The 26,316-nt window shown below is 31.2% G+C and overlaps 1 protein-coding gene across 1 annotated transcript; it reads right to left on the reverse strand.

Annotated features, from left to right (window-relative positions):
• Positions 1-1,012: 1,012 nt before the first annotated feature.
• Positions 1,013-19,905, reverse strand: LOC113397228 (uncharacterized). The gene is made up of 6 exons (XM_026635475.2): positions 19,674-19,905; positions 13,217-13,428; positions 12,569-12,722; positions 9,431-9,551; positions 4,297-4,466; positions 1,013-1,077 (listed from the first exon to the last, which is right to left on the reverse strand). The coding sequence occupies exons 1-6, from the start codon at positions 19,720-19,722 to the stop codon at positions 1,013-1,015; spliced, it is 771 nt and encodes a 256-aa protein (XP_026491260.2). The 5' UTR covers positions 19,723-19,905.
• Between the last annotated feature and the right edge of the window lie 6,411 nt (positions 19,906-26,316).

A 26,316-nucleotide genomic window follows, 5' to 3' on the forward strand; every position in this document is an offset into this window, starting at 1 on the left:
GAGTTAAACTTTTCTACATCAATCATGTGACGGTACAAAATGATTAAATTTAAAAATAAATAAGTCATAACAAGATCATTCTACTTTCAGGACAAAAATGTTATTATACTCCCTATAGAAAGCTATAAAAAACATGTCTTTAAAATTCAAAACACTGGAGGGCTTGCAGGTACGTTGTCGGAGTCATGTTAGTTATTATGTATATTAAATTTTAATAAAGTGGTAGTAACGCTTATATAATATTAATAAAAAATAAAACAGATAATATATTTGAGTCAAAAAAAAAATGCTTTTGACTTTTTTCTATAGATTTTCTCTTACAAAGTATCAGTCTTAACACAAATACATACAATTCATATAACATTTGGTTCGAAAGTTTTATTTATATAATTAAATTTGATAAAATATAACATTTAATTATTAATAACAATCGTTAAATATATTACCCATACCGTATTACTCCCCAAGATATAAATAAGGAGATTAAAATTAATATTAACGCCGGTGTTATTGTTCGTTGATCTGAAATAAAAAATAATAAAATGACAATTATAGAATAGGTTATTTTTTAATAAAAATAGGATAATGAAACTTAATTCAACGACTTTAATATGAAATATGAAATAAAAAATTTTAATTATGACTATAAATACGTATTTAAATATTTCATATGAAATTAAAGCATTGTTGATGATATTTTGAATATTTAAATTAAACAATAGAATATTATGCAAACGTATTCAATTAAATTATTGATACTCTCTATTTCATTTTGTATGAATTGTTTATTATATCTTTATTTCATATATCACAGCTATTTACATAAAGAACTTAAATCAGTATACATATATAATAAAAATTAAGAACTGTTATTTAATGGCATTATCACATGGAATGGACCAAAACGACCCATAGCATTTTTGGGTCCGTTTTACGCTTTTCCTCATTAAATAGCAATTTGAATTTCAGGGAAATTTCCAGTTTGTAATTAATTTACTTACAGATTAAATAATTAAAATATTGTAAAATTATTCATACCGTTATGAATTTCAAAGTTTTGTTTGTATGGGTTTGGATCTGTGAACAAAAACATATATTTTTAGTAATGTTAGATTTCAGAATGAGAATGCGCATATTTTTATATGTACACTAGCTGTTACCCGCGGCTTTGCTCGCGTAGAATAAGAATATATTTACAAATTAATTTAAAATATTACGTTAATGTATGACCTCTTTGTATACCACATTGGTGTGTATTTCACCCCTTAGGGTAGAATATCCAGAAACGCTTATCGTAAAATATCCAAAAACGCTTAAATGCGAATCAACTTATTTTTAATCGGTATCCCAAAAATTAAATTTTATGCTTCTAAATTCAAAATGACGGACTTCCAGACTAACCTGTATACAAAATGTAAATCCCTACTTTTTCTCTTTAGGCGTAAAATATCAAGAAACGCTTAAATACGTATCTGTTCATGTTTAATCAGTAGCACAAAAATAAAATTTCATGCTTCTAACTTAAAAAATGACGGACTTGTAGACTATCCTATATACGAAATGTCTACCCAATTTATCTCCTAAGGCTTAAAATATCCAAAAAAGCTTAAATGCGAATCAACTCATTTTTAATCAGTATCCCAAAAATAAAGTTTCATATTTCTAACTTAAAAAATTACGGACTTCCATAGAAACGTTCAACCCCTATTTCACCCCTTTGGGGGTAGAATTTCCAAAATTAGTGGGTGTCATGATATTTTAGTTTATAAGTGCTCAGCCTAAAATAAAAGTTTAAAAATGACAATATTTTTAACAACTTACAACCTTTCATCCTCCTTTTCAACCCTTTATAGCATTTTTTTCTAAACAAAAAGTAGCCTATGTCCTTTCTCAGGTTCTAGACTATTTATATACCAAATTTCATTTAAATCGGTTCAGTAGTTTTGGCGTGAAAGCGAGACAGACAGACATTTATAATTTTAGTATGGAAGTATGGATTTGCTTTTGAAGTGGCTGACGATATGTTCATTATAAATATGTAATGTGATCCACGAGACAGGAAACGGAACACACAAAAAGAGTTGTCTATGTTTTCGATCGCGTGTTAGGAGTTGGTCATCAGTAGGCATAAAAAGTAGCCTTTTTCCTTCCATGGAATTAAAGCTTGCTTCACACTGAATTTCATTAACGAGATAGATTTACTGATATAGATAAGTGGACGAGCAAATAAATTATATTAACAATTCTTTACATCACCAATGTGCCATCAACCTTGGGAGCTAAGGTGTTATTGCCCTTGAGGTGTAGTTCTACTGGCACACTCACCCTTCAAACCGGAATACAACAATACTCAGTATGGGTGTTTGTCAGCAGTATATCTGATGAGTGGTGGATTTCTACCGAGTCGAGCGGGCACAGAGCTAATATAATAAGATTTATTTTCTTATTATATTATTGGTATACGTATCGCTTCATTATATATACAACACAGTATATTATTCCTACTGATAGTTATTTTCGATATATTTTATTTCATCCTAAAATATTATGTTCTAAAATTAATTTTATTTATATTATATATAGTGTTCCAGTGATTTCCATAATAAATCCAGACGAATTACTGTACAGACAAACGACTTCGATATCTTTATGTTATTTGATTCGTTTGTCTACCGATTGTCAGTGCTACGTAGAAATCGTTAAAGATAGCGAACGTAGAAATTGCTACGACAAAATGCATTTCGTCCAAGTCCGATGGTCTGACATCGTTTGTTGAATGTCTGCAACGATAAAGTACAGACAACGTACGAAAAAATATGGATACATAAACTTCTTCCAGCAAGACAGATATTCGTAGAAGTTCAACCGGTTTTATAGTTTTTTTTAATTGTATAATTTTACAACTTACCCGTATAAATAAAAGTAATGTTGGTATAGACATCACGATATAATAAACTTACAGGCTATACCCGCGCGGAATTTATAAAATTTTACCTTTTAACTTTGCCTCGAGGGAATTAAAAATAACCTGTGTTTCACCGGGACTCAAACATTCTCTATACCAAATTCCATCTAAATCAGTTCAGTGATTTAAGCGTGACGAGTAACAGACAAAGTTACTTTCACATTTATAATATTAGGATAAATTGAGTTATTGCATAAAGTGTGATCCAATGAAATATACCAGTATTGAAAACTCAGAATGGATTTTTTTTTGTTATTTTAAGTAAATCTTCTTTTAGCAATGTTTAGAGAAATTAGAGAAATTTTTAGTGAAATATGAAAATCAATGATATGACTATTCTATCTTTTCGATGAATTTAAATTTTAAAACCCCAACGTCTAACATAAATAAAAGTATCTTTTTTATAGCGAAATTTGAGTTTAACGAAAATGTATTTGACGTTGCTTTTGAGGCTGTTGTGAAAAGTTTTCTAGAGACCAACAATGATAGTTTTGTCCACGGACTAATATCGCTACGTGCATCCAAAACTACTGCCACCAAAAACTCATTTATACTTGTATTTTCAGAACAGTTAGTTCAACATAGTTATAATATATAATATTATGGTGTATTTGAAATTGCACAGGATTCGTTTTGTATGCACATACAAGGTTTGATTGAAGTATCAAGTCCAAAGACTTGATTCAATAAATTCAATACAATAAGATATGTATTTCTTGTTCAAATTAGTCAAATGAATAGATAAGTGTAAAATATGAGTGGATTTTTTATTAATATTAATTTATAATTTAGTATTAACTTTACAAAACTAAATGTTAGAATGTCTATACACAAGGGCAAGTCCAATGTTTACAAAGAATAAATAAAGAGGCATTGTAACGCATGCAAGTCTAAAGGGGACATAAGCTAATTTGTTTATAAAATAATTCGAGGATAAAAATTTCAAAAATATCAGTTTACAGTTTTGCGTAAAGAACAGAAATAATTCAACAACAAAAATTTTCCTAAGTATGGTGCCAAGCAAACGCCTGGCCTTAAAGTCACCGTGGGAGCAAGCATATTAAAAAAGACATAGATGTAAAATATAAATTTAACGTATCCCTTTAATCTAGGGTAAGATTCTATTATTTTATTATATACAAATATATAAAGTTGAAAAGTTTTTGTGTTTGAACGGATTTGTATAAAGAAAATTATTTTAAATGACTGAAAAAATATAGACTATAAAACATCCATGACATAACCCAAAAGGTAGGCTAAATGTAGATGAAATCGCAAAGCTGGTAATGTTAAACATAAAATGAAGAAAAAGATTAAAAAAAAATTCTAACCTCTGTAAAATATTTCCCTTTGTATGTGAACATAGTTTGCTTCAGGAATTTCCATGCGACCAATTATTTCAACCGTTGTATCAAGTGTGTTTGTTTTTATCAAAGCCGATGCTACGCCTTTATAAAGGCTGTCATCCATTTTGGTAATTTTTGAGGTTGAATTTAATAGTCTGAAACAAAAATGCATATTTACATAGGTACAATAAATTAAAGTCCGTCACCACATTTGTTTGTTTGTATACAAAGTGAAAAAAAAAAACATAATCACGTTGCCTCAGAATGCACGATATCATCAAATAAAAATTGGTATTACTGCTATGGGTATTTTGATTATGGTAGCCCTATAAGCACACGCTTAATAGTAGCTTAATAATTAACAATAATATTATTATGACTATTTTCGGCCCATTTAGAAATAAAATTGTCAGAAATTACAAATATAGGTTATATTTATATTGTTCATGAATATTTTACAAAAAATATTAATTTAGGATGATATGATTGTCGAATATATGAAAAACAAACAAGCTTTTTGATACTATTTCAATAACTGCTTAAATGGTTTAATTTAAATAATATAATTTCGAATTCTTACTCTTAATCGATTACAGAAAACTTCGTCGGTAATTTATTATTATATAATAGTGCCACGCAAAGTCAAGGCGGTCGCTTGTTTGGCGCGATTTAATTAAGTTTTATCAAATAAATACCAAACATGTTGTTTCTCTTTAAAAAATTGAAGATGTGATAAAATTTTATTTGGATTGTGGAAGATAATTATAAAATTAGCTATTCTTGATACGGTCAAACATATTGGTAAAAAAACCTTCGGGCTATTTATTTTTTCTAAAAATTAATATACATACATTTTATTAATAATGGATGTTATAATAAATATTTTTCTTTAAATATCTTCTAACAATAAGGAGGTAAGAATGCAAATACCTACGGGACAAACTAAATCTGGTAATGTAAATGCATTCATGTGCATATGGCTGGGTTGTTAGCAAACTCGCGAGAAACATCCGAATTATTTAGTTCGAAACTCCAAAGTATTGGAAATACACGGACCAATTCTCCATTCGACTCGTCGCCGCAATTAAACGCCACAGGAAAAACCCTAATTAGCCACTTATTCCCAATCGAGATACGATCGATAGAATCGTTTTTTATTCCACGTTAAATATTTCTTCTTTTCAAATAAAGTGTTCCATTTTACGATAAAACTTCCGAAATTGACTCAAATAAAATTTACTAACGCCAACTGTATTTGAGTCCAATTCGGAAAATTGAAAATGAAAGGGTATATTTTACGTTGCTTTTATAGTACTAATAATTTGTCGTATGTTTTTAGATTAAGGAACATTCAAGTGAACATCCAGTATTATTCGAGGACCGATTTGGGACGCCTGTGAAGTTTTCCGAAGTCTACTAGCAGATTGTTAGAATCGATGAATACAAAACGAGGTAGAACAGGACTAGCAAGCGTCTTAGTGTTTGTAATTTGTTTTTGTAGTAATTTAACGTCTGATTTTTTTTATTATCATGTTTGCCTCCTCACCTCAGGTTAAGTTAATTTGTTTATGAGAAATAAGGATAATGTTTTTTTATCGTATCAAACGATTATTCAATTGCTTAATCAATAGATTGAGCCGAGATAGTCGCAGTGGTTAGAAGGCTTGTATCTTAATTAATGATTGCGTCTTCAATCTCAGGTAAGCGCCACTTAATTTTTACGTGATTGATTTTTGTTTATAATTCTAGTAAAGGAAAACATTGTGAGGAAACCTGCATGTGTCTAATTTCAACGAAATTCGGTTACATGGCTAAATCGCATTTCACCTCCTCCTCTAAGACCAGCAGTGGGACATTTACAAGATGTTATTTTATTTTTTATACTTTTTAAACCAATTATTGAATAGTTGAGTTAAAAATAACTCGAGCGAAACAAAAAGAAGATATAATAACTGCTACGATTTTTTGTAAACATGTAACACATACCTTATACCACCACATACCATGTACTTTTGTATTGAGTGTTTTGTAAATAGCCCGAAAATATTCTCACTCCTTGGCAAAAGCCTCACGTTTTCTTAATGTAAAGTTTTGGAACTTATATTGCAGTTGCTTCCTCCTATTCTTACTAAGACGGACTGTCTATTTAAACGAAAGACGGCGCCCGGAAGTGCGTTTTCACACACACACTGGCGGGCTCCGACCAGATTGCGTTCAGTCTTAGTACAAGATAAACGACGATGACATCTAAGCACTGGTGGTATTTTAGACGAAGAAGACGACATGAAATAAAACATGGCTTCCTATTATATGATAAAGATTTTCATAAGAGACATTGGACATATAATTGGGTCAATAAAGAAATTAAGACACATTTTTTTATGATATAGGTAGAAGGTGCAATTGGGCCATCTAAAGGGGTTACCACCACCCAAAGAAAACGGTTTAATAAATTTTAATCATTCCTTACATCGCCAATGCATCTTCAACCTTGGGAACTTAGATGTTATGACCTTTATGCCTGTAACTGCACTGGCTCACTAACCCATCAAACTGAAACACAACAATACTGTGTACTGCAGTTTGGAGGTTGAATATTTGATGAATGGATGGTACCAACATAGACGGCTTGCACAAAGCCCTACCACAAAGCTAATATTTTTTCAATTTCTTTCTACTTATGTCCGTTTTTCCTGAGACTGAGGTTTTGGGCATATTGGTGCCATCGCGTCTGCAAATTCATTCATAATGCATCTGATCTGTGTGTTAAGATAGGCTCAACGCTCTTCGGAGTGGCAAAACGTCCGTCAAAAAACCCTGATCCGTTCTTTTTCTTCGATCTATCTAAATAAGAACAGTGATACATCGTACTGCCACAGTCACATCCTTCTCTTTAGACACACAGAGAAAGCTGACACAACTTCTTGGTGAGATCGGGAGACACAATGAAAATAATATCATTCGACACATGTATTTAAGCTTTAGCTTAGATAAGATTTATTTATTTTTAAATACACAGTATATATTAATTTGTATAACGTTGACGTTGGTGTCGATGTTGATTAAAAACAAACAGATAAATAAAATTCACCTCTTCATAATTAGTGAACATTACACAAATAAATTGGTCATACGCTCTCTAGGGTGTAATAGTTTAATCGATGTCTGCGGAGCAATTATTTTTGAATTATGGTAAAATTCAAAACGGTAACAATATCTATTTTAAATCATGATTTTTTTTTGTTTGTATACGTTTCTATACAATTAATGTAATTGCAATGAAATATTATAGTGCGCTGAGAATGATTTATCAAGGGAAAAAAGCCCTGTTTCTGCGTATAGAATAGATATTGAAAATTGTAATGTGGAGAGTTTAAAAGAAAATTACAATAATATTAATTTAGACCAGGATCCAGAATTTAAACAATAAACGGAGAACGAAATCGCAACCAGTGACTAGTAATTAAAAAAATAAACACCTCTATTTTCAATTAATTAAAAAAGTAAATTACTTTTGGCATTATTTTATTTCTGCTGCGAATTAAAAGCCTAGTTTTTAAATAATGCTTTTTTTATTCTTATGCCTTGAAATTTATATTTGGTAGAATACTCGTTGAATATGTAATTAAATCACAACTATAATTACAAAAAACTAATGGTTTATAAAAGTAAATGGATATTTCTCAGATCTCACTGATCTTTATAACTTCTGTAGAACTTATTAACTAATACTATATTCTGTATTTTTATTCATGATTTTCTTTTCCTTTCTATGTCCAGCAAATAATAATTTAAGCTTAATATATAAACATTACTCAAAGTGTATTAGAATTAATATATAATAAAATATATATGATAAATAATTGGAACAGGACTCTGACTATAGTAGGTATAATATGTTAATACGACAAAGTCGTAACTGCTCTCCACATTACCGTTAAATATCTCGACACCGAATACTGATACTCGCAATATTGTATGTTAATTACGTAGTAACTGTGGGTGGATTTTAATTACGGCACGAAACAATTAATTAAATTTACTCACGGGTTATTATTTTTTTGACGCTTACCTACGTTACTTATTATATACATATTTAGCAGGTATAATTCAGTTTGATAGGATTTCTGTCAGACAATGTTCGTGGTGTAATTTGGAAATCTCGAAATTAATTTACAATAGTACACTTGGTTGTTATTACCTAACGGTTTTATGCTACTAATTAATTTTGTACACAATGACGTAAGTATTAAAATATTTTTCAACCAGTATAATTTGTTTTGGTTTTATTTATTTACGATCCTTCTTGGTTAATATTCGTTAAAACATTTCAAACAAATTTTAATGTGTATCTGATTTGTGATACAATATTATATATATATATTATAATGAAAATCATTCAAATATATACCTACAGGGTTATTGGTAATTCGACGTATTTTTTAAATAAATATTTGAAGTTGCATTTTTGACTTATTTTGAAAAAATCCAAAAGACATGATAACTCAAAAATGGTTCACTTTTGCATCATGCATATGAGGGTTAAAATTTATCGCAAATGATCGCCCCTATAACCTCCTAACAGGAATACGTCGAATTACCAACAACCCTGTATATATCTCTAGGTATATTCTTTTCGAGATTTTACCATAATTATAAAGTGTCCAATGATGATTGCTGTAGCGATCTCGTTTTCCTTTAATTAGGAGACATTTAAAATACTGATACAGATATTTTTTAAGACTTAGAAGTTTTAGTAACTTTATATAAATAAAACTAGTAGTAATATCCGTAAAGAATTTGGATGATATTTTTGTTAACTTAATTTATTAATTTATAAACTTAATTAATTAATGGATTTTGTTATGATATTATCAGGATCTACTTTTAAATATATTCTTTCACTGTTTTTCATATAATTCCTGAGGGAAATAGGGTTGGTATAAATGATATCTTTTCATTTAATAGCACCCGTGCGAAGTCGAAGCGGGTCTAATAACATGTACTATATAATAATTAGATTCATCTATAACTTAACGGAATGTCAGGTGAGAATGAGACTGCGTATATTGCTGTCTCTATTCTTTTCTAATATATGTATTTCATCTTGAATTCTTACCTATTTGCAGCAAATAGTTCCAATTTCGGATATGGGTACACTCCTTCTATTTTGTATATTATGTTGACTATTGTATTGTTTTTAAGACGATCAAGTATTAAATTGGATTTTTTTTCAGTTTCTGAAATGAGAAAATATTTTCGTTTTATAAATTACAGTAAGTTCGTTAATATGTTTAAACTTAAATACTATTTCAATTACTTTAGTTTAATTCTCATTAAACATGGTGGTGGGCCGCCAAACAGCAGTGGTTCTGGTTCTGGTTTGAAGAGTGAGTAAGCCAGTGTAACTACAGGCACAAGGGACATAACAACTTAGTTCCCAAGTTTTTATGGCGCATTGCTGATATATGGAATGGTTAATATTTTTAACAGTACCATTCTCTATGAGCAGTGGTGATCACTTACCATCAGGTGGCCCATTTTCTCATCCGTCTACCTATATTATTAAAAATAACTATTTGTCTGTGATAATGAACATTTAAAATTGTTGCTTCACAATGTTTCTATAGCGAACAAATGTTAGTTTTATTTATTAATGTAAGACAGTTAGATTTACTGTAAAATGCAATTAAGTAATATTAGTTGGGAAATCTTAGCAATAAGGTTTATAGTGATGTGGGTATAAGAAAAGTAGACGCGTCGACTTAAAATGTATAAATACCAAGGGAAATAGCTATGTTAATTCTTTCCGAGAATGAAAATATTTTAAAAAGTATATTATGGAAAAAATACCAATATGAAATATTATCAAAGATTTCCTTGCCCTAATTCTAAGATTTATATTAAATCTAAATATATTTTGTTAAAATGAACCACAGCTCTTATTAATTTAAGTTAATTTTTCATTTACTTTTTATATAAAGTTGGGCTTGCTATTCCTTTGAACGAAATCATAGAGTTGGCTTTTTTTCGTTATTTGTTACAATATTGGTTTAATGCGTACTCACTATAGACTCAGAAAACTCAATTCAATGCAATTCGAAGCCATAGAATAGTTCCTTCATCTATCTCCAGTTATCATTCAAATTAGTTTAAAAGCCTAATGATAAATTAAATTACTGTTTTGTCATCCGACACACACAACTATTCAAATGTGTAATAATATTTAAAATTAACGTAAGTTTGCTTACATTACAGTCTTCTTAAAAAACTCCTGTGATACGATATGGTACTGAATAAAGTATGCACACTAAACATATCGATAGCGCATCACATCCCTGTGTAACGGTAGTGATCGCGTTTTATTTCCGTTTGGTTTTCATTCTCTTGATGATAAAAAGTATTCTTTATTTTGAGAAGAATGATAGTTACATTACTGACCGACGCCATCACGTGCTATCATGAACGGCACCGGCAAAACATTAAATAATAATAAATAATAAATAAACATTGGACAACATCACATACATTACTCTGATCCCAATTTAAGTAGCTAAAGCACTTGTGTTATGGAAAATCAGAAGTAACGACGGTACCACATACACCCAGACCCAAGACAACATAAAAAACTAATGAACTTTTTCTACATCGACTCGGCCGGGAATCGAACCCAGGACCTCGGAGTGGCGTACCCATGAAAACCGGTGTACACACTACTCGACCACAAAGGTCGTCGTTTTGAATGATTTCGTCAACTTTTGAATGACAACTTCAAAATAACTACCCAGTAAGGTTACGGTGTAAACAACACACAAATATTATATTATGTAAAGTATACTTTTATTCATTTATCAAAAACAATTTTTTTTTAACATTAAACATTCGACTACAACATTGACTATATTAAATGTTTTAAACGCTAGGATAAATTATATGGTAATCAATGAGCCGATTAATTATTCATGCACTGCTAGGTAATCAGGAAGCTAACCAAAAGCTGGAAAATTTTATTTGCCCCGCAAATAAACCCAGGCGTTATACAGAGGTATTTATAAAGCATTGAGATTAGTGGCACATTACATGATATTTGTTAAATTCAACACCATGTATCTGGTGATATTCATTACGCATCGGTAACTATTATTTAATTAAAATACTGAACTAGCTGAATGGCCCACTACATAAATACTGATTGACTAATCGAACTGAGCTATTTTTCTCACATTATGATGATGTGTGTTTACTTAGTGAATCCTATAGGATATTTTAAAAGAACTAGATATGTTAGTTATATTTAGTTGTTCTAAATTGGCGAATAAATAAATTAACATAAACATTGCGAAATCATTTAATTGCAGAAGAATTGAATTTTTGTAGTGTGTAAAAAGTATACATTCGAAATTTAAAAATTGTCTAATTTTTCAATTGATATGAAATTTAAAACACGTCGATCGAGTTTGCTCGTTAACATGTTGCAATCAAATGCTGTTTGTAGTACGGGCAAACTTGGACAAAGTAATTTCCGTTTTGTCTCAGTTCACAAAGCATGTTGCTGTAACGTTCAGTACACGAGTACTTAATATTACGTGAAATTTTAGCTGAATGCCATTATTTATCGGTATTCGAGAATATTTTACGAGAACGGAGGTGTATCTTCATATACATTGTGACTTTCTTTCTGTATTCTAAAATTAACCTTTTAAAGTCTTTATCTTTTAAAATCTTTGATGGTATCGTCGCAACCTTTTTCTAAAATATGTGTTGTACGCAAGTGGGTTAGAAATGTAGTTGGAAAGTTCGTGAGACACATTATAATTTTTCACTGAATTCTGATACTGTTAAATCAATAAGATTAGCAAAACTTGATGGTAGGGTATTTTTTAAGCCAGTCTGGATACAACCCACTGATCATATTGGTTGGAATGGTTTATATTTCTAATGTCTATGGGCGGTGGTGACCACTTAGCATCAGGTAGCCAATTTGCCTAAATATTTACCTCCAGCACTAGTATCAAGTTTATTTCTAGTTTATCTGCCGTGGTAACGACCGGAAATGGTCAGGTGGACATCACACTTAAGTCATCAACAAACATAACATCTCACATCTGTGTGGATAATATGCTTGGTAATATATTAAATTATATTTACTAAAATTGATTTCTTCTCAAACATTACATACGTAATATTTAGTCTGCATTTTTGTCCAAATGAAGTATGCTCTTTGCAATTTTAAAACATCTGTAAATAATGTCCTTACCATATATGGTCATAGAGTGTGTCATCCTATCTTCAGAAAAGCGGTTGGTCACAGCGCAGATGTATTTTCCAGACATAAATGGAGTCGGATTTTTGATGTGTAGAGCTCGATATTGGGAGGACGGATTATTCGACGCTACGTGTGAGAGGTCAAACTGTAAATGATTTTTTTTCTTTATTGCTAACAAAATTAGATAAACGAATTAAATGCAGATGAGACACTCGATAGAGAAAATTATGTCTATAGACATAAACACTGTAAATCCGTATCTACGTCATTTATCTTAAGTACAATTTCGGGTAGCTACTTTATTTGTTTGCTTTATATATTCTCTGAACAAGAACCTATCGATACTAAATACTATTTATAGCCAGAAGAATAATTAAAGTCCATAATTTTAATTTATTTCTTTAGTAATGTACAGAAAAGCATTATAAAATTTGTTTCTTGCGTACCAGATTTTGCAAATTTAGTCATGCTTGGTTGCCATCGTTTGTTATCTTCAATTCTAGAAACATGTTTGTTCAAAAGCCCGGAGTACACTTATGTAGAATTAACCTATAGCTCTACCTTTAGCCCTCTATTTCAAAAAAAAATTGTGATCACACACATAAATATGACTAAAATTATTTAATATTTTGAACATACCTGTTTCTTAAATATCCCAAAAGCTTGTGGTTTATTAGGCGGTTTCCATCGGTACACGAGGTGGGACGTGTCATTAAAATACCACTTTATAGTTAGATCAGTTGTTTCGTTAGTATGAAATTGACAGTCGAGGGTAACAGCTTCTTTGCTGCCGTATAGTAATATTTCAGGTCCTACAATTTTATATATTTTTGGCGAATTCATCACAAAGCCTAAAACAAACAATTTAGGATTTAGTTACATACGTACGTATATATATATATATATATATAATTTTATACACACACCAAATTAAATTAAACAGCCGGCTTAATGGCACTGTGACGCATCGCACGCGACTAAATCGTCTACATCGTATTTATTTTTGTTAATGCTTTGCTTTCACAATATGCCAGGCTATGAAATATTGGGAAAATACAAATTTAATTATGGAACACACTCTATAATAATAACACCATTGTTTATAACAGTGACAACAAACCACAAGCCTACAAGGTAGATAGGTGGACTGGCAAAATTGCCCACCGGGATGGTTTAAATGGTCACCGCCCATAGACATTGGCGTTGTAAAAAATATTTTCCTGGACCTGTAATAAGACTATCTCTTTGACCCTTCAAATCGAAATACAACAAAACCACGTTATACTGTTTGGCGTTAGAATAAGTGATAAGTGGGTGGTAACTCCAGGTTAAGAAATGAAAATTAAATGTTAAAGGAACATGGTTCGGCAATTTAACATGTTTTGTCCTCATATTCACTACAAATTATACGCACCATTTTAAGAGTGAATGTACCTCGATTTACCCCATCAATTTCACCGGGCAATATGAAGTCTGAGTGTTCCAGGCAAATGGCCTTGCAACAAACGATATAACTCAGATGCATGTTTTCAATTGTGTCAATAAATAAATAAATAATAAATAAATATTATAAATAAATATTGGACAACATCACATACATTACTCTGATCCCAATGTAAGTAGCTAAAGCACTTGTGTTATGGACATCAGAAGTAACGACGGTACCACAAATACCCAGACCCAAGACAACATAGAAAACTAATTAAGTTTTTCTACATCGACTCGGCCGGGAATCGAACCCGGGACCTCGGAGTGGCGTACCCATGAAAACCGGTGTACACACTACTCGACACATACACGGAGGTCGTCATTGCCTCGTGCTTTACAATATTAATATAATGTTTAAACGATCTAAGCCTGATTCAATCCATGTAGATATCGATTATAAGGCTTGGGTTTCACTAGGCTATCGATATTATGGTTCGGACTGTTTCTACCCTAAGCTTAAAATACTTTACACAGATGAGTTATTTTGCTATCGATCACAGGAATTGGTGTTAAGGATTTTACAAAGTAATGCTTACGCTACGATAATCATCTCAAATTTGTCTTGTTATAGCGAGGAAATTGGGCGTATTGGAAAGTACACTTAATCTCTATTAGATTAGAGTCGATCATATTATATCTTTAGATTCGTCATATTGCATTGTATTTAGATATGAAATTAAGAAATTAATTTGTCCATCACTAGTCTTATATTAATAAATAGATTACTGTAATTATAAAACGCGCATCATGAAAATTAAAAATTGAAATTTTTCATAATTTTCAGAGAAGATTTTAAGTTAAATATTATCATAAAATATAATTCAACGTGTAACGTAGCCACAGCAATGCCTGGCCGGTTCTGTTAGTTTAAAATAATTGTAATTAGTCCCTTTAGTGAACGTCGTGACATTCGATGCGATTGATGTAGTTCAAAAACATTAAGTATTCCTCGACCTGCACTAACATCGAATATTATAACAATAATATTTTACTTATATCTTTTTCCTTCAGTGTTTACTCTTTCAGATGTCATCGTTTACTTAACCTATCAAAATGTTTTCTTACTTTTTTTATGATATCGGTAGGCGGACGAGCAAATAGGCCACTTGATGGTAAGTGGTCACCGCCGCCCATAGACAATGGCGGTGTAAGAAATATTAACCATTCCTTACACCACCAATGCGCCATCAACTTTGGTAACTAAGATGTTACGTCCCTGTGCCTTTTTTATGTTAGAGGTGGCAAACGAGCAGGAGGCTCACCTAATGGAAAGTGACTACCACCGCCCATGGACATCTGCAACACCGGGGGGCTAGCAGATGCGTTGCCGGCCTTTAAGGAATCTGTCCACCAATTTTAGAGTAAACGAGAGCGCGATGAATTCGCTCATTTTTTAAGTTGGTAACAATAGTCATGTATGGATGTCACAGTAATGCGTGGCAGTCAATCCGCCAAGCCAAGTAGATTGACTATCCAATCAAAAATATTAAAGATGATAAAAAATATTGAATTGTTTCAAAATGAAAATATATAATACAGGATATAATAGCCCTCAGGCATGGTAGATATTATAATTTAAATTTCCTCTTAAGCCGCAGAATAATTATTCCCGTTATTTGACTTGAAGTGAAATTACACCGAACGAAATTCTCAATGGATCAAAACTGAGTAAAGAAATGGGAATAAAAAAATAATAAGAAAAATGCGACAGATCAACAAAGAAATAGATTATTCTTACTTTCAGTATTTACCTAGCATTGGAGGTTGATTTCAATAAAATGTCAGCGAATTTTTCATTACAATGCTCAGAAATATTAACATTGAAACACTTGGGGAATTAAATTCTTGATCAAATTTATGGTGTTTTGTTTGAAAGCGACAACGGAAAATGTTATAAATTTAAGTGTTTTATTGAATATCAGGTTTTATAACTACTTAATCTACAGTATATTATAACATGAAAATTACGATTTCAGTAATTGTGTTAATCATGATATTATTATTTTTGGTTGAAATCATTGGACTTCGACTTCAGTCTTAAATGTCAAATTTAAGAGATAACCGAAGGGTTAACTGTGATACTTCATGTTTATCAGTGGACAAATCCATCAATATAATCTTTCTATAATATGAATATAGCTTAAATTTAACGTCCCGAAATGGCTACTAATATCACAGTCTTTAAATGACCCACTGCTAGGCTATGATCTCTTCTCCCATTGAGGAGAAGGTTTAGAGGTAATTCCACCAAGTTGTTCAAATGTGGGTGGACACCCATGTGGCATGATTTCGTTGAATTATAAATATCTAGAGAAAGAGAAGAAATGCAGTGGAGCTTGTTTGGATTTGAAGCCGTAATCACCGTTTAAGATGCACGAGTTCTTACCCCAGGGCCATCACAACTTTTACTTTATAATAATTTTTTTTGTTAGTGGGATATATCCAATTTTTAACGCAAAATACGTATTGGACCTGCATTGGACCTTCATGAATTAAAAACAGTAGTTTTTATTACGTAGAAAAAGGTTTCTAAGGACAATATTCACTTATTACTTGATATTCCCATTTTAATTATTCATGCTAAATATGAGATATTTATTTTCAGTAACATTAAAATCATGAACATAATGAAATCCTTAACTATATTCAAATAAGAATTAAAAATAGTTCCTATGCAAAACATAACCGCGTGGAATGGTGGCAAGAATGCTAGCAGCATTTCCCGGTTGAATCGCAATTCTGATTCTCTGTTCAAAAAATGAACCAGTACTTCGGTCGCCAATGGAGGCAATAAGGCGAGGTGTTATATTAAGTTTGACTATTAAATATTCAGCATAGTTAAGCTCTAACACGCTGCCCAAATGTGATATCATTCTTTACAAGAAATTAATCCGAATAATATATATACAGGACAATATATATATATGTATATATATAGAAAGTATTATATGTATTTTGCAAACCTCTGGATTTTAATTAAATGACCTAAAAATATTTCCAAACTACTTTAATGGATGTGTATTGCACACAAAGGTCTGCTAAGCACGTGGAGCGTTGCGCACGCGTCGTTCCGGTCTACGATTTTGTTAACTTGTCTTGAGATTCTGCCTCGCTTACTCATGTGTTGTTTTGTATGTTTTGTCATTCTTTAGCATTTAAGTTATAAAGTGAAAAGCAGCACCATTTTATGTACTATATCGTTTTTTTGTTGAGTTCTTGTGTTGAACTTCAATTAAGATTGAATATATTATACAAATACAAAATATAATTTATTCAAATATTATATGAACATTTGGTATGTAATATATTTCAATTTATCCAGTAAACTCATATAATTTTATTATTAGTAATTCTTTGTGAAATCAATTGTAATGGTGTAATTGAATGTGGCATTTAAATCGGACGTTTTAATTCTACACAGTACAGAAATATTTAATTAACAATTCGGTTGAGCATAGCTTAAAAACAATTGATTATCTGCCCATTAAAAAAGCGATATTGGAATAAAACAGATAATTTATAGTTATTTCTTTTATAAACATTAAAATACAAAAGGATAAAAAGGTAACTTTTTTTTAGTAATAAGGTCTAAAGCCATTTTAAAATGCGTTTATCGCACTTACAAACCATGACTAGAGGTGACCGGCGAAGCGTAGCACAGACGGTGCAATACCTCGTGGTATTACCATATGGTATCGCAAACAATGCAAGAAGGGTTCGTCTCTTGTACATGAAATTTAGATCCATACATTTAATTCATATTTCTATTATACAACGGTGACATAGTGTGATTACTTGAGTAATTATAAATTTGACAATTACATTTTAATCTATACATATTAAATCAAGTTACAAAAACCCTTAGTAGACTCAAGCGCAAATTTAACCTACGTGGTCTAACAGGTGAGGCACGATTAAAGCTTCTCATAGCATTTTGTTATAGTTTACTAGTGTGATAGACAGGCCAGCCGATAGTACTACTTGCTTTTCTATACCTAAAGAGTTAATGCGAGAAATAATAATCATACGTTACATCTCCAATGCCCTTTGGCAATATATTTGGAAATTTAGGCTATGTCACATGTGCCTATTCCTGGCTTACTCAACCTTCAAATAAAAACAAAACAATGTGGCGCTAGAATATATGATGTGTGTGTGTGTGTGTGATACCTATCCAGACCATAAACTGTTTGGTAATAGCGCTAGGTGATTTTGTGCAAGCGTTACTACCAAATAGTTAAGCTTAATTTTCATTCCCGAACTGTGAAACATATATTAAACTTGTCACCTTTTTTAAGACAATGCTTACATTATCACAACAAATAAGAATAAACCTACTCGTACAGTTCTATAATTATTTATTCATGATTGTATCGATTCAAGATAAAAGAGTTTTCGAAGTTAATAAGAACTCGTATTCGAATAAGTATCTGCAAAATCTGGATAATTATCGTTATCATTCGACTCTGTCAGTTGAGACCGATGCAATGTTTAACACGGTAGGAAAAAGGTGACTAGGCAATCTGACATGAACTGTCAATGGGCATGCTCGCTATTAGGTTATTATCCCGCCAAATAAAAATGGTTAAGGTTTTAGTGCTGATTTATAAATTAGCTTCCCATAAATTTCGCTTCTATTGGGCTAAGGACGTCAACTAGTCGCGATACGAGTAAGATTACTCATCATATTATAAAATAAAATACAGATGTAGCGAGAGTTATATTATAGTGCACCAACAAAAGCAAATACAAATTCCTACTAGTGTGAAACAACTTCGTTTTGTGTATGCGTCAAAAATGCTGTCACTTTTAATTTAGTCAGTTCAAATTTTTTGCACACACTTCTGGGAATATGAACTTCCTTTCGATTTTGTATTCGCTTTTGTTGCTTCACTATAATGTTCCGTACTCCATCTGCCTTTTGCTTAATAATCTGTGGATTACTCTATTTTACTCAGCCTGAAACCACACGCCATACAAAATGCTTGCTATAATTTGTGTAAAATACCTACTAAAAAATAAACCTACGAACCGAATATTTGCAAATCGTCTGACTTTTGGATTTCTTGGTCCTGTTTTTGTAAGTTCTTCAGTATGAGTAAATTATAAATATCTATTTCGTGGAACTTTAATAGAAGTTAAACACATATCAAAAACTTCAAACACGAGCAAACTCAAAGGTCTGCAAAGTCAAATCAAATCAAATTAGTCTACATTCAAGAAAGCTCATAAAAGCACTTTCGAATCGTCATCTTACATTATTGAATAAAATTTAAGTTAAAAACTGGAAAATGGGTCTTTTTATATACTTATATTATTATTAATAATAATATATGTACTAATAACACTCAATATGTTATTGTATTTGTTAGTAAGAGTAAAGAGATAATAAGTACGTTACATATTTTTTAACTATGAAAGAAACAAAAAAAAAAATTGTGAGAAAAATCAAATCATATGAAAACATTCATAAAGCTTACTCCATATAATTGTTATAAGTTAAATATGCATATGAAATCATTAAACAATTAATTATTAGTTTATTAAAAAGTACATCAGTAAAATTAATATTAGAATAAAAGTTTATAAAAAAAAAAAAAATACTTACATTGCGAAATGTTAAGAATAATAAAAACAATTGTACTGAGCTGCCACATCTTAGTGCGAGTATTTTACAAACACTAGACAAATGCACTCGCTCAGGTTTTGAGCTTCAAGCTTAAACAAGTCTTCGTACACGATGTCGCTTCGTAGAGCGATTGCGAAAAAGTCCCGCAATAATACGTGTATATAAAGTTACGGCACGGTGGCCAAACTCACAACGCTACGTTTGTTCATCACCCGCGCTTAACACTGAGTGCACGCTTGAGCGACGCGTGCGCAATCCCCACCTGCTTTATTCTTCACTCTTGTTTAAATTTATTTTAAAAATATGGGCATATTATTTATTTTCAATTTTCTTTAATATTATCACCGTCCTCACTAAAATACTAAAATCTTTTGCGTTTTTGAGTTGACGTTCAATACTTAATAATATGTAAATACGTTTGAGGTTAACTGGTCCTGCAAATAATTTTAATGGTATTGATATTGAACTTCTCTGTTTAAGTCTAGATTACCCTAAGGTATAATTTGTTCCCACTTTTAACACGCAAGTGAACGATATCGTCACTAAATATAATTATAATTATAACTTGATAAATATTTGTGTATAGCAAAGACTTAAATATAAATTACAGTAAATACTTTAAAATAAAAAGTAAAAAGTTTTTACAATAACAGACGTCGACGACGAATGGATTAAACATTTTCAAACGGAAGTTATGAGGAAGTATTTAAAATGACATAAATATTCAAACAGATCATGGCCGCCTAAAGAAAAGTTTCGGATCAACGTAGCCACTTAAAAAATTCAAGAGCTGAGGACATTGGAGTGCCGACTTATTAACTCAAGTCACTTTCATGGCGCAGTTCCTCAACATTGCCGTGTTTGAAAATTTAATATAACATTAGACATTGTAAAATATTTATTTCTTTTTTGATGACGTCACTATACATGAATATAATTAAAATCCTTTATTCCAATACTAGACTAACTATCTTACGTAAGATATGAAATATCGAACTATTTGGCTCTATATGGCATATTTCTTTATTTACATAATGACATTACTAAAATACTATTTAATAATGAATTATCGTCATAACGAATACACTGACACTTGCGTTCTCGTAATAAAGCTATGGATTTTACATCAACGATTTTTACGCTATAAGAGATCGAATTAAAAGTTGGAACCCTCGTTTTTAATCAGCTTCTCAAACATCGCAGGGTCCCAGTTTTTTAAGGTTATTTTTACGTTTGGCCTTTCCGGGGTTTATATCATCGTAAATTCATTTTTTACTTTTTACTATGTTGTAGCAAGGCAACAATTGCGTTGAAATAAATCCGTCGGTCCTTCGCCTGATCTCGCTCCGTTTATTTCGTATTGTTATACCATAGAATTATGAGATTAAGGCATAATAGATTGTACATGTATGCTTACTTTTGCACTGTATTTTCAGATGGAGATTAACAGATTTTAATACAATGGACACATACAATTTTAGAATCTCGATAAGATGGCATTAATGTATATATAAAAAAAGCTTGCTATATTGAAAATATCGTTTATTAATATCGTCTAATCACTGTATTAATTGATTCAATAATCGTACATCACAAAAATATCAAAATATTACAATAATTCATCTCGATTAAGAGCAAATGGGTTTGCAAGCAACCATCGCATTCGAGTCGCTTGTCAAAACATAACGATTCGCGTTGCCATGACAGTTACAACTCCATTCGGGATGACCCGCTCTTAAAAGTAAATCAGCCATCAAACATTATTGCCAACTACTCGATTCCTTAATTATCCAAATCAACCAAAGTAACCGCGTCCCGTTATTTATATATATATGTTGTACTGACGGGTTCTACAACCAATTATTAATTAATTTTTCTAAAACAATCATCATATACATAAGCACTTTTTTAAATGCTCACACACACACACATATTCAATTTTAATTAAATTTGCATTTGTTCTATATATTATACCAAGTTTTCAAAGCACCACATGGTTTTCATCTATAGGATTAATTTATAAATTCATATAAGAAACGATTACGAACATATGCATATAATTGTGTTCATATGTTACTTATTCTTCCTTCCAAACGTGAAGTTGATAAACACATTTCACATTAATAACCCCGCGCCCATTTGTAAATGTCGTTCATTTTTTTTTATTTCACACTCGTTTCATTATTGCAGGCATTGCTTTGCCTTTTTAAAGGCTTCTATTTACATTGAAGGCGCATTGAAAAGGAATTGGGACGCGGCATACATTTTTAACGAAGGGAATTCAATTCCGATAAGGCCGGTATCGCACTCGCAAACAATATCATCGATACACGATAGATTCAACTACTTTCGATTTTATAAGAGAAAAAAGGTTACTCTAAATAATACATTATATGTTAAATTGTTGTCTTGGTATAATGTATGTTTTGTGATTAATAGGCTTTTGATCGGTTGTTATCAAATTTAACCAAGGTTGTTTTTTTTCATGAAAGATGTTTATCCACTAGATGTGATTGTATTAAAATTATTATACACAATCAGAATAAAATCTGCCGCGTATTGCTATAAAATATTATAAAATAAAATGTCCTCTATAAATTAAAAAAAAATATGGAGAACATACGTTACTAATTAATATTAACGTAAAGTAAGCAAAAGAAACATAACTATTTCTTCTAAGCAAAAATAAAATAAGTCGATAAATAGGGTTAATATGAACGTATCTATGTACATAATAGACGCAAAAACATGCTATTATAAAACGCTATCTTCGGTCGAGACTCTTGTATGTGACGCCCTGAAAGCTTTTTTCAGATATTTTCGTAATAGATGATTATCTCTTTGTTCTTCTACAAAGTAACATGAATACTGTTGACAGTACCTCGATGGTATCATTGAGACTTGATTACTAATGAGAGCCCCTAATTAAAATACGCACATAGTAAAGTCTGATGACATTCTTTTGAATGTTTTTTTGGCGTAAAGCGAAACGTACAGAAGCAATAATGAAGTATTTGAAGTTTTGTTGGCAGGATTTTATCTTTAATTTTCAAGGATTTTTTTCTGTATATATGTATAATGGGAGATATGTGTGGCTGTGAATTGTTTTTTATGCATAGATTCACGGACGAGCATATAGGTCACCTGATGGTAAGAGGTCACCACCGCCCATAGACAATGGCGCTCTAAGAAATACTAACCATTCCTTGCATCGCCAATACGTCACCAACCTTGGGAACTAAGATGTTATAATGTTGTTTGGCGGTAGAATATCTGATGAGTGGGTGGTACCCACCCAAACGGCCTTGCACAAAGTCTTACCACCAACTAAAGCTTATGTATGATCTTAACGATACATTACTCCCAATTAGTATTATAATTGCGAAAGTAAGTGTTTTATTTATTACACTTTCACGTCTTAAGAACGTCAAAGTACAGAACATATATTATATCTACGAAGGTATTTTCACCACTGCGTTGGCCGTCTTCTAAGAGGCTGTGGGATCATGTCGATATAACACATCCCGTGCTATGCACCGCTCGTGGCTCGGTGGTGCTTTCCTCAGGGGAATATCTAAATCCTGCCGTTACCTATCATGAGTAAGATGTTTTCGTATTTGTCATAATACTATTATTGATTATATAATGAATAATAACGTTTTTGTGTCATTAAGTTAGCAGTATTACTCTTTATCGTGGCATCGGCCTTTGAGTAGAAGTGTCTACCTGTGCTGCCAAAGGCACCACGCACGGATATATTATGTGCAGTTTCTCATTCCTTGACAGTGCTGGTATATACGGTCACATATTATGAAACGACACGCTCAAATCTCGGTCGGATAAATAAAAATTATTAATTTTATTTCTAGAAATAGATACTTAGTCTAGAAGGGATGGTTAATTAGCCATAAGTCCGCCCGTTGTACAATACATCAAATAGGTATTTGTTTATATTATTTAGTATTATTTCTATTTTTGTTTTATTTAATTTTTTTCGTGTTATGTCCTAAGATTTCTATATTTTATGTTGTAGTGTACAATAAAGTGTATTAACTTAGTATAATTATGTTTAGCTAGAGTTAGTTATGTTACTGACATATTACACGTGTCCTCCCAGAGCACGTTAAGCCGTTTCATAATTTCACTTAAATTATTAGCTCAATGTTCGTACTATTTTATACACAATTGCTTAAATATTTTAAATACTCAATTTATAGACGAATTATTTTGTATCTGTATTTAAAAATAAAAAATTGCTTCGAATGTCTGTGCAATAAAACGTCGAGTATCACTTTAAACAGTAATGCCGTATCAAGTCAATTAAGGTTCGCTTGCTTACTTACATATTGATTTTATCGTCCAGTTAATGGAGCGAAGTGACCCCATTCTCGAATATTCGGCCGATTTAAATAGATTTTTTGAATTTCAGATTTTGCCGATATTTATTTTATTTTAATTACATTTAAAAATAGCCAAAGCGTGAATTCAAATGGTGATTATAATTTTATCCAGGTATATTATTTATACTTTTGAATTTAAATAAAATGAAACAGTTTCTACAAGTAAACTTATTCTGTACGTGCATTTCACGTAGAAGAGAAATTCAACGAGACAGTTATTAATTTTTAATTATTGGGCATATTTCTGTTAAATTCTGGGTGTCAGTATTAGTTTGGATTCAGAGTTTTGGTAGTGTTTAGACTCCGTGCCTCGATAAGCGCATAAAGTTGTTTGTTTCTGCAAACGAACTCTCTTCGGTCTCGTCATTGGATTAAACGGGTACCCAGGGCTGGACTGGGGAGGGCTGGAGAGGGACCACGATGGAGATAATTATAAATAATTTTAACGAGTATATAGTAAAATACAATCATGTAATTTTTGACGTTAGTAAAATAAATAAAATACAAATAAAAAACATTTGTTATCGAATTGGTCGAGTGCGTGAATAGTTTATTTATTAAGGATTTAAAATATTTATTAAGGATTTACAAAAAAAATACATTTTTGATGTCGACGAAACTGTTATCGGAACTTTAGAAGTATAATTAGGTACATTAGATATAATTAAGTAGTTCAGTGATAGTGTTGTATTGTAAATAATTATATTTATATTAATCCAGAACAGCTGTTAGCAGTGCGCAATAAAGCCGAGCTACGAGTATTAGCAAATTACATAGAATATGTTTATTCTTTCTTTGATTGGAATGAGCTGTAAGCTAGGACAGTAGGTTAGTATCTTTTTTTATAATGACCGCCGCGGCTGAGACATTTTTTAATAATATTTAATTAAACATATACATTTATCAAAGTCTTAAATCCGAAAAAAGGTAGTTTTTTAAATATTTGCTTACCAGATGGAATATATGTTCTATCAGATATAATCTTCAAAACAAATGACCATTGTATTGCCTATAAATATACGTGCATAATTATATTTAATTATCGAAATTTATAGGTACTATGCTTGAAATTAATTTACTTGTTTAACGAACGAAAACTTAATCAAAACTGTATAGCATAATGGACATGCTAACATTTTTATAATCCTATACTTTTCTGCTCCCTATTACCGGGCAGGTAAGCCGGTACAATTATTTGCACTGATCTGCTTTCTAATATAAATATATATTAAAATAAATTCTTATAAGCATAATATGTATTATTTACGTCTGAGATAGGTTAGTAAATTAAACGCTTAAGGAGACCGTAAGTTTATAAAACAATAGTTCTTCCACGCGTACGATTTCAAAAATTAACACTAAACTTTTATCTGTATTTACATCTTTATTTTTAAATGTGGTGATTTATGTAATCTTTTCTTTTTTGTGTATAATATATTAACTGGAATGTAGATATGCCAGGCTAGTATTCCGCCTGGCGGCGTTGCAGTTCGATATATTATAATTATGTAGGTATTATAAGTATAATGGATCGCATCAAGTGTATTGAAGGGCGATTGCGTTAATTGACTTAATTGATTGGGTGTTCTGTCATCTGTGCGTTCATAGCTCATTAATGGATGAAGTGACAATAAATGTTTAATTATATTATGTTAGATTTTTATCGGTGTATTTCTTACACTTGCATGAAATATTTTAGCATCAACGTTGACATCTATATACCGAGAACAAAAGGTAGTTTATAAAAAAATGTATACGTTCAGCAATTTTACGGGTAAAGCTGTATAAAATTTTACTTAGATGATTTGATATTAGATGCAGACTTTTGAATTAAAAACGTCCCCGTTAAAGTATGTCTCATTATACTCGAGTACTTCGGGTATGATTTAAACGATCAAAAACCACAGATTCCAACTCATCATTAGGGCTCCTTTAAGAGAGTAAAAGAGAAAGACTGGAAAAGAGATATATGCGAAGAGTATAAGTTGAGAAAAAGTAACGTAAATAAGTGCTCTTGGCATAATGTTTTGCATTAAGCGCTAGTCAAAGAGATTCTGATTGCAGACGGATTTTCAAATTACAATAGAATATTGCGAGGCTCGAGTTCAAAGGCATCTTTATATTGAAATAAGACAAAACTTATTAAAACTATTTTCATCTCTTTTGAATTTTACTTTTATTCTTTAATTAAATAAACTTAGAACAGCTATATATATACTTCT

This window comes from Vanessa tameamea, chromosome 3 (assembly GCF_037043105.1).
Source record: "Vanessa tameamea isolate UH-Manoa-2023 chromosome 3, ilVanTame1 primary haplotype, whole genome shotgun sequence".
NCBI classification, from domain to species: domain Eukaryota; kingdom Metazoa; phylum Arthropoda; class Insecta; order Lepidoptera; family Nymphalidae; genus Vanessa; species Vanessa tameamea.

Coding starts and splice junctions, on each gene's coding strand:
- LOC113397228 (XM_026635475.2), bottom strand. CDS start 19,722: ATGTGGCAGCTCAGTACAATTGTTTTTATTATTCTTAACATTTCGCAA. Junction 13,429..19,673: donor TATTCTTAACATTTCGCAAT/GTAAGTATTTTT, acceptor TGTTTGTTTTAG/GCTTTGTGATGAATTCGCCA. Junction 4,467..9,430: donor GAACTATTTGCTGCAAATAG/GTAAGAATTCAA, acceptor TTTTTGTTTCAG/ACTATTAAATTCAACCTCAA.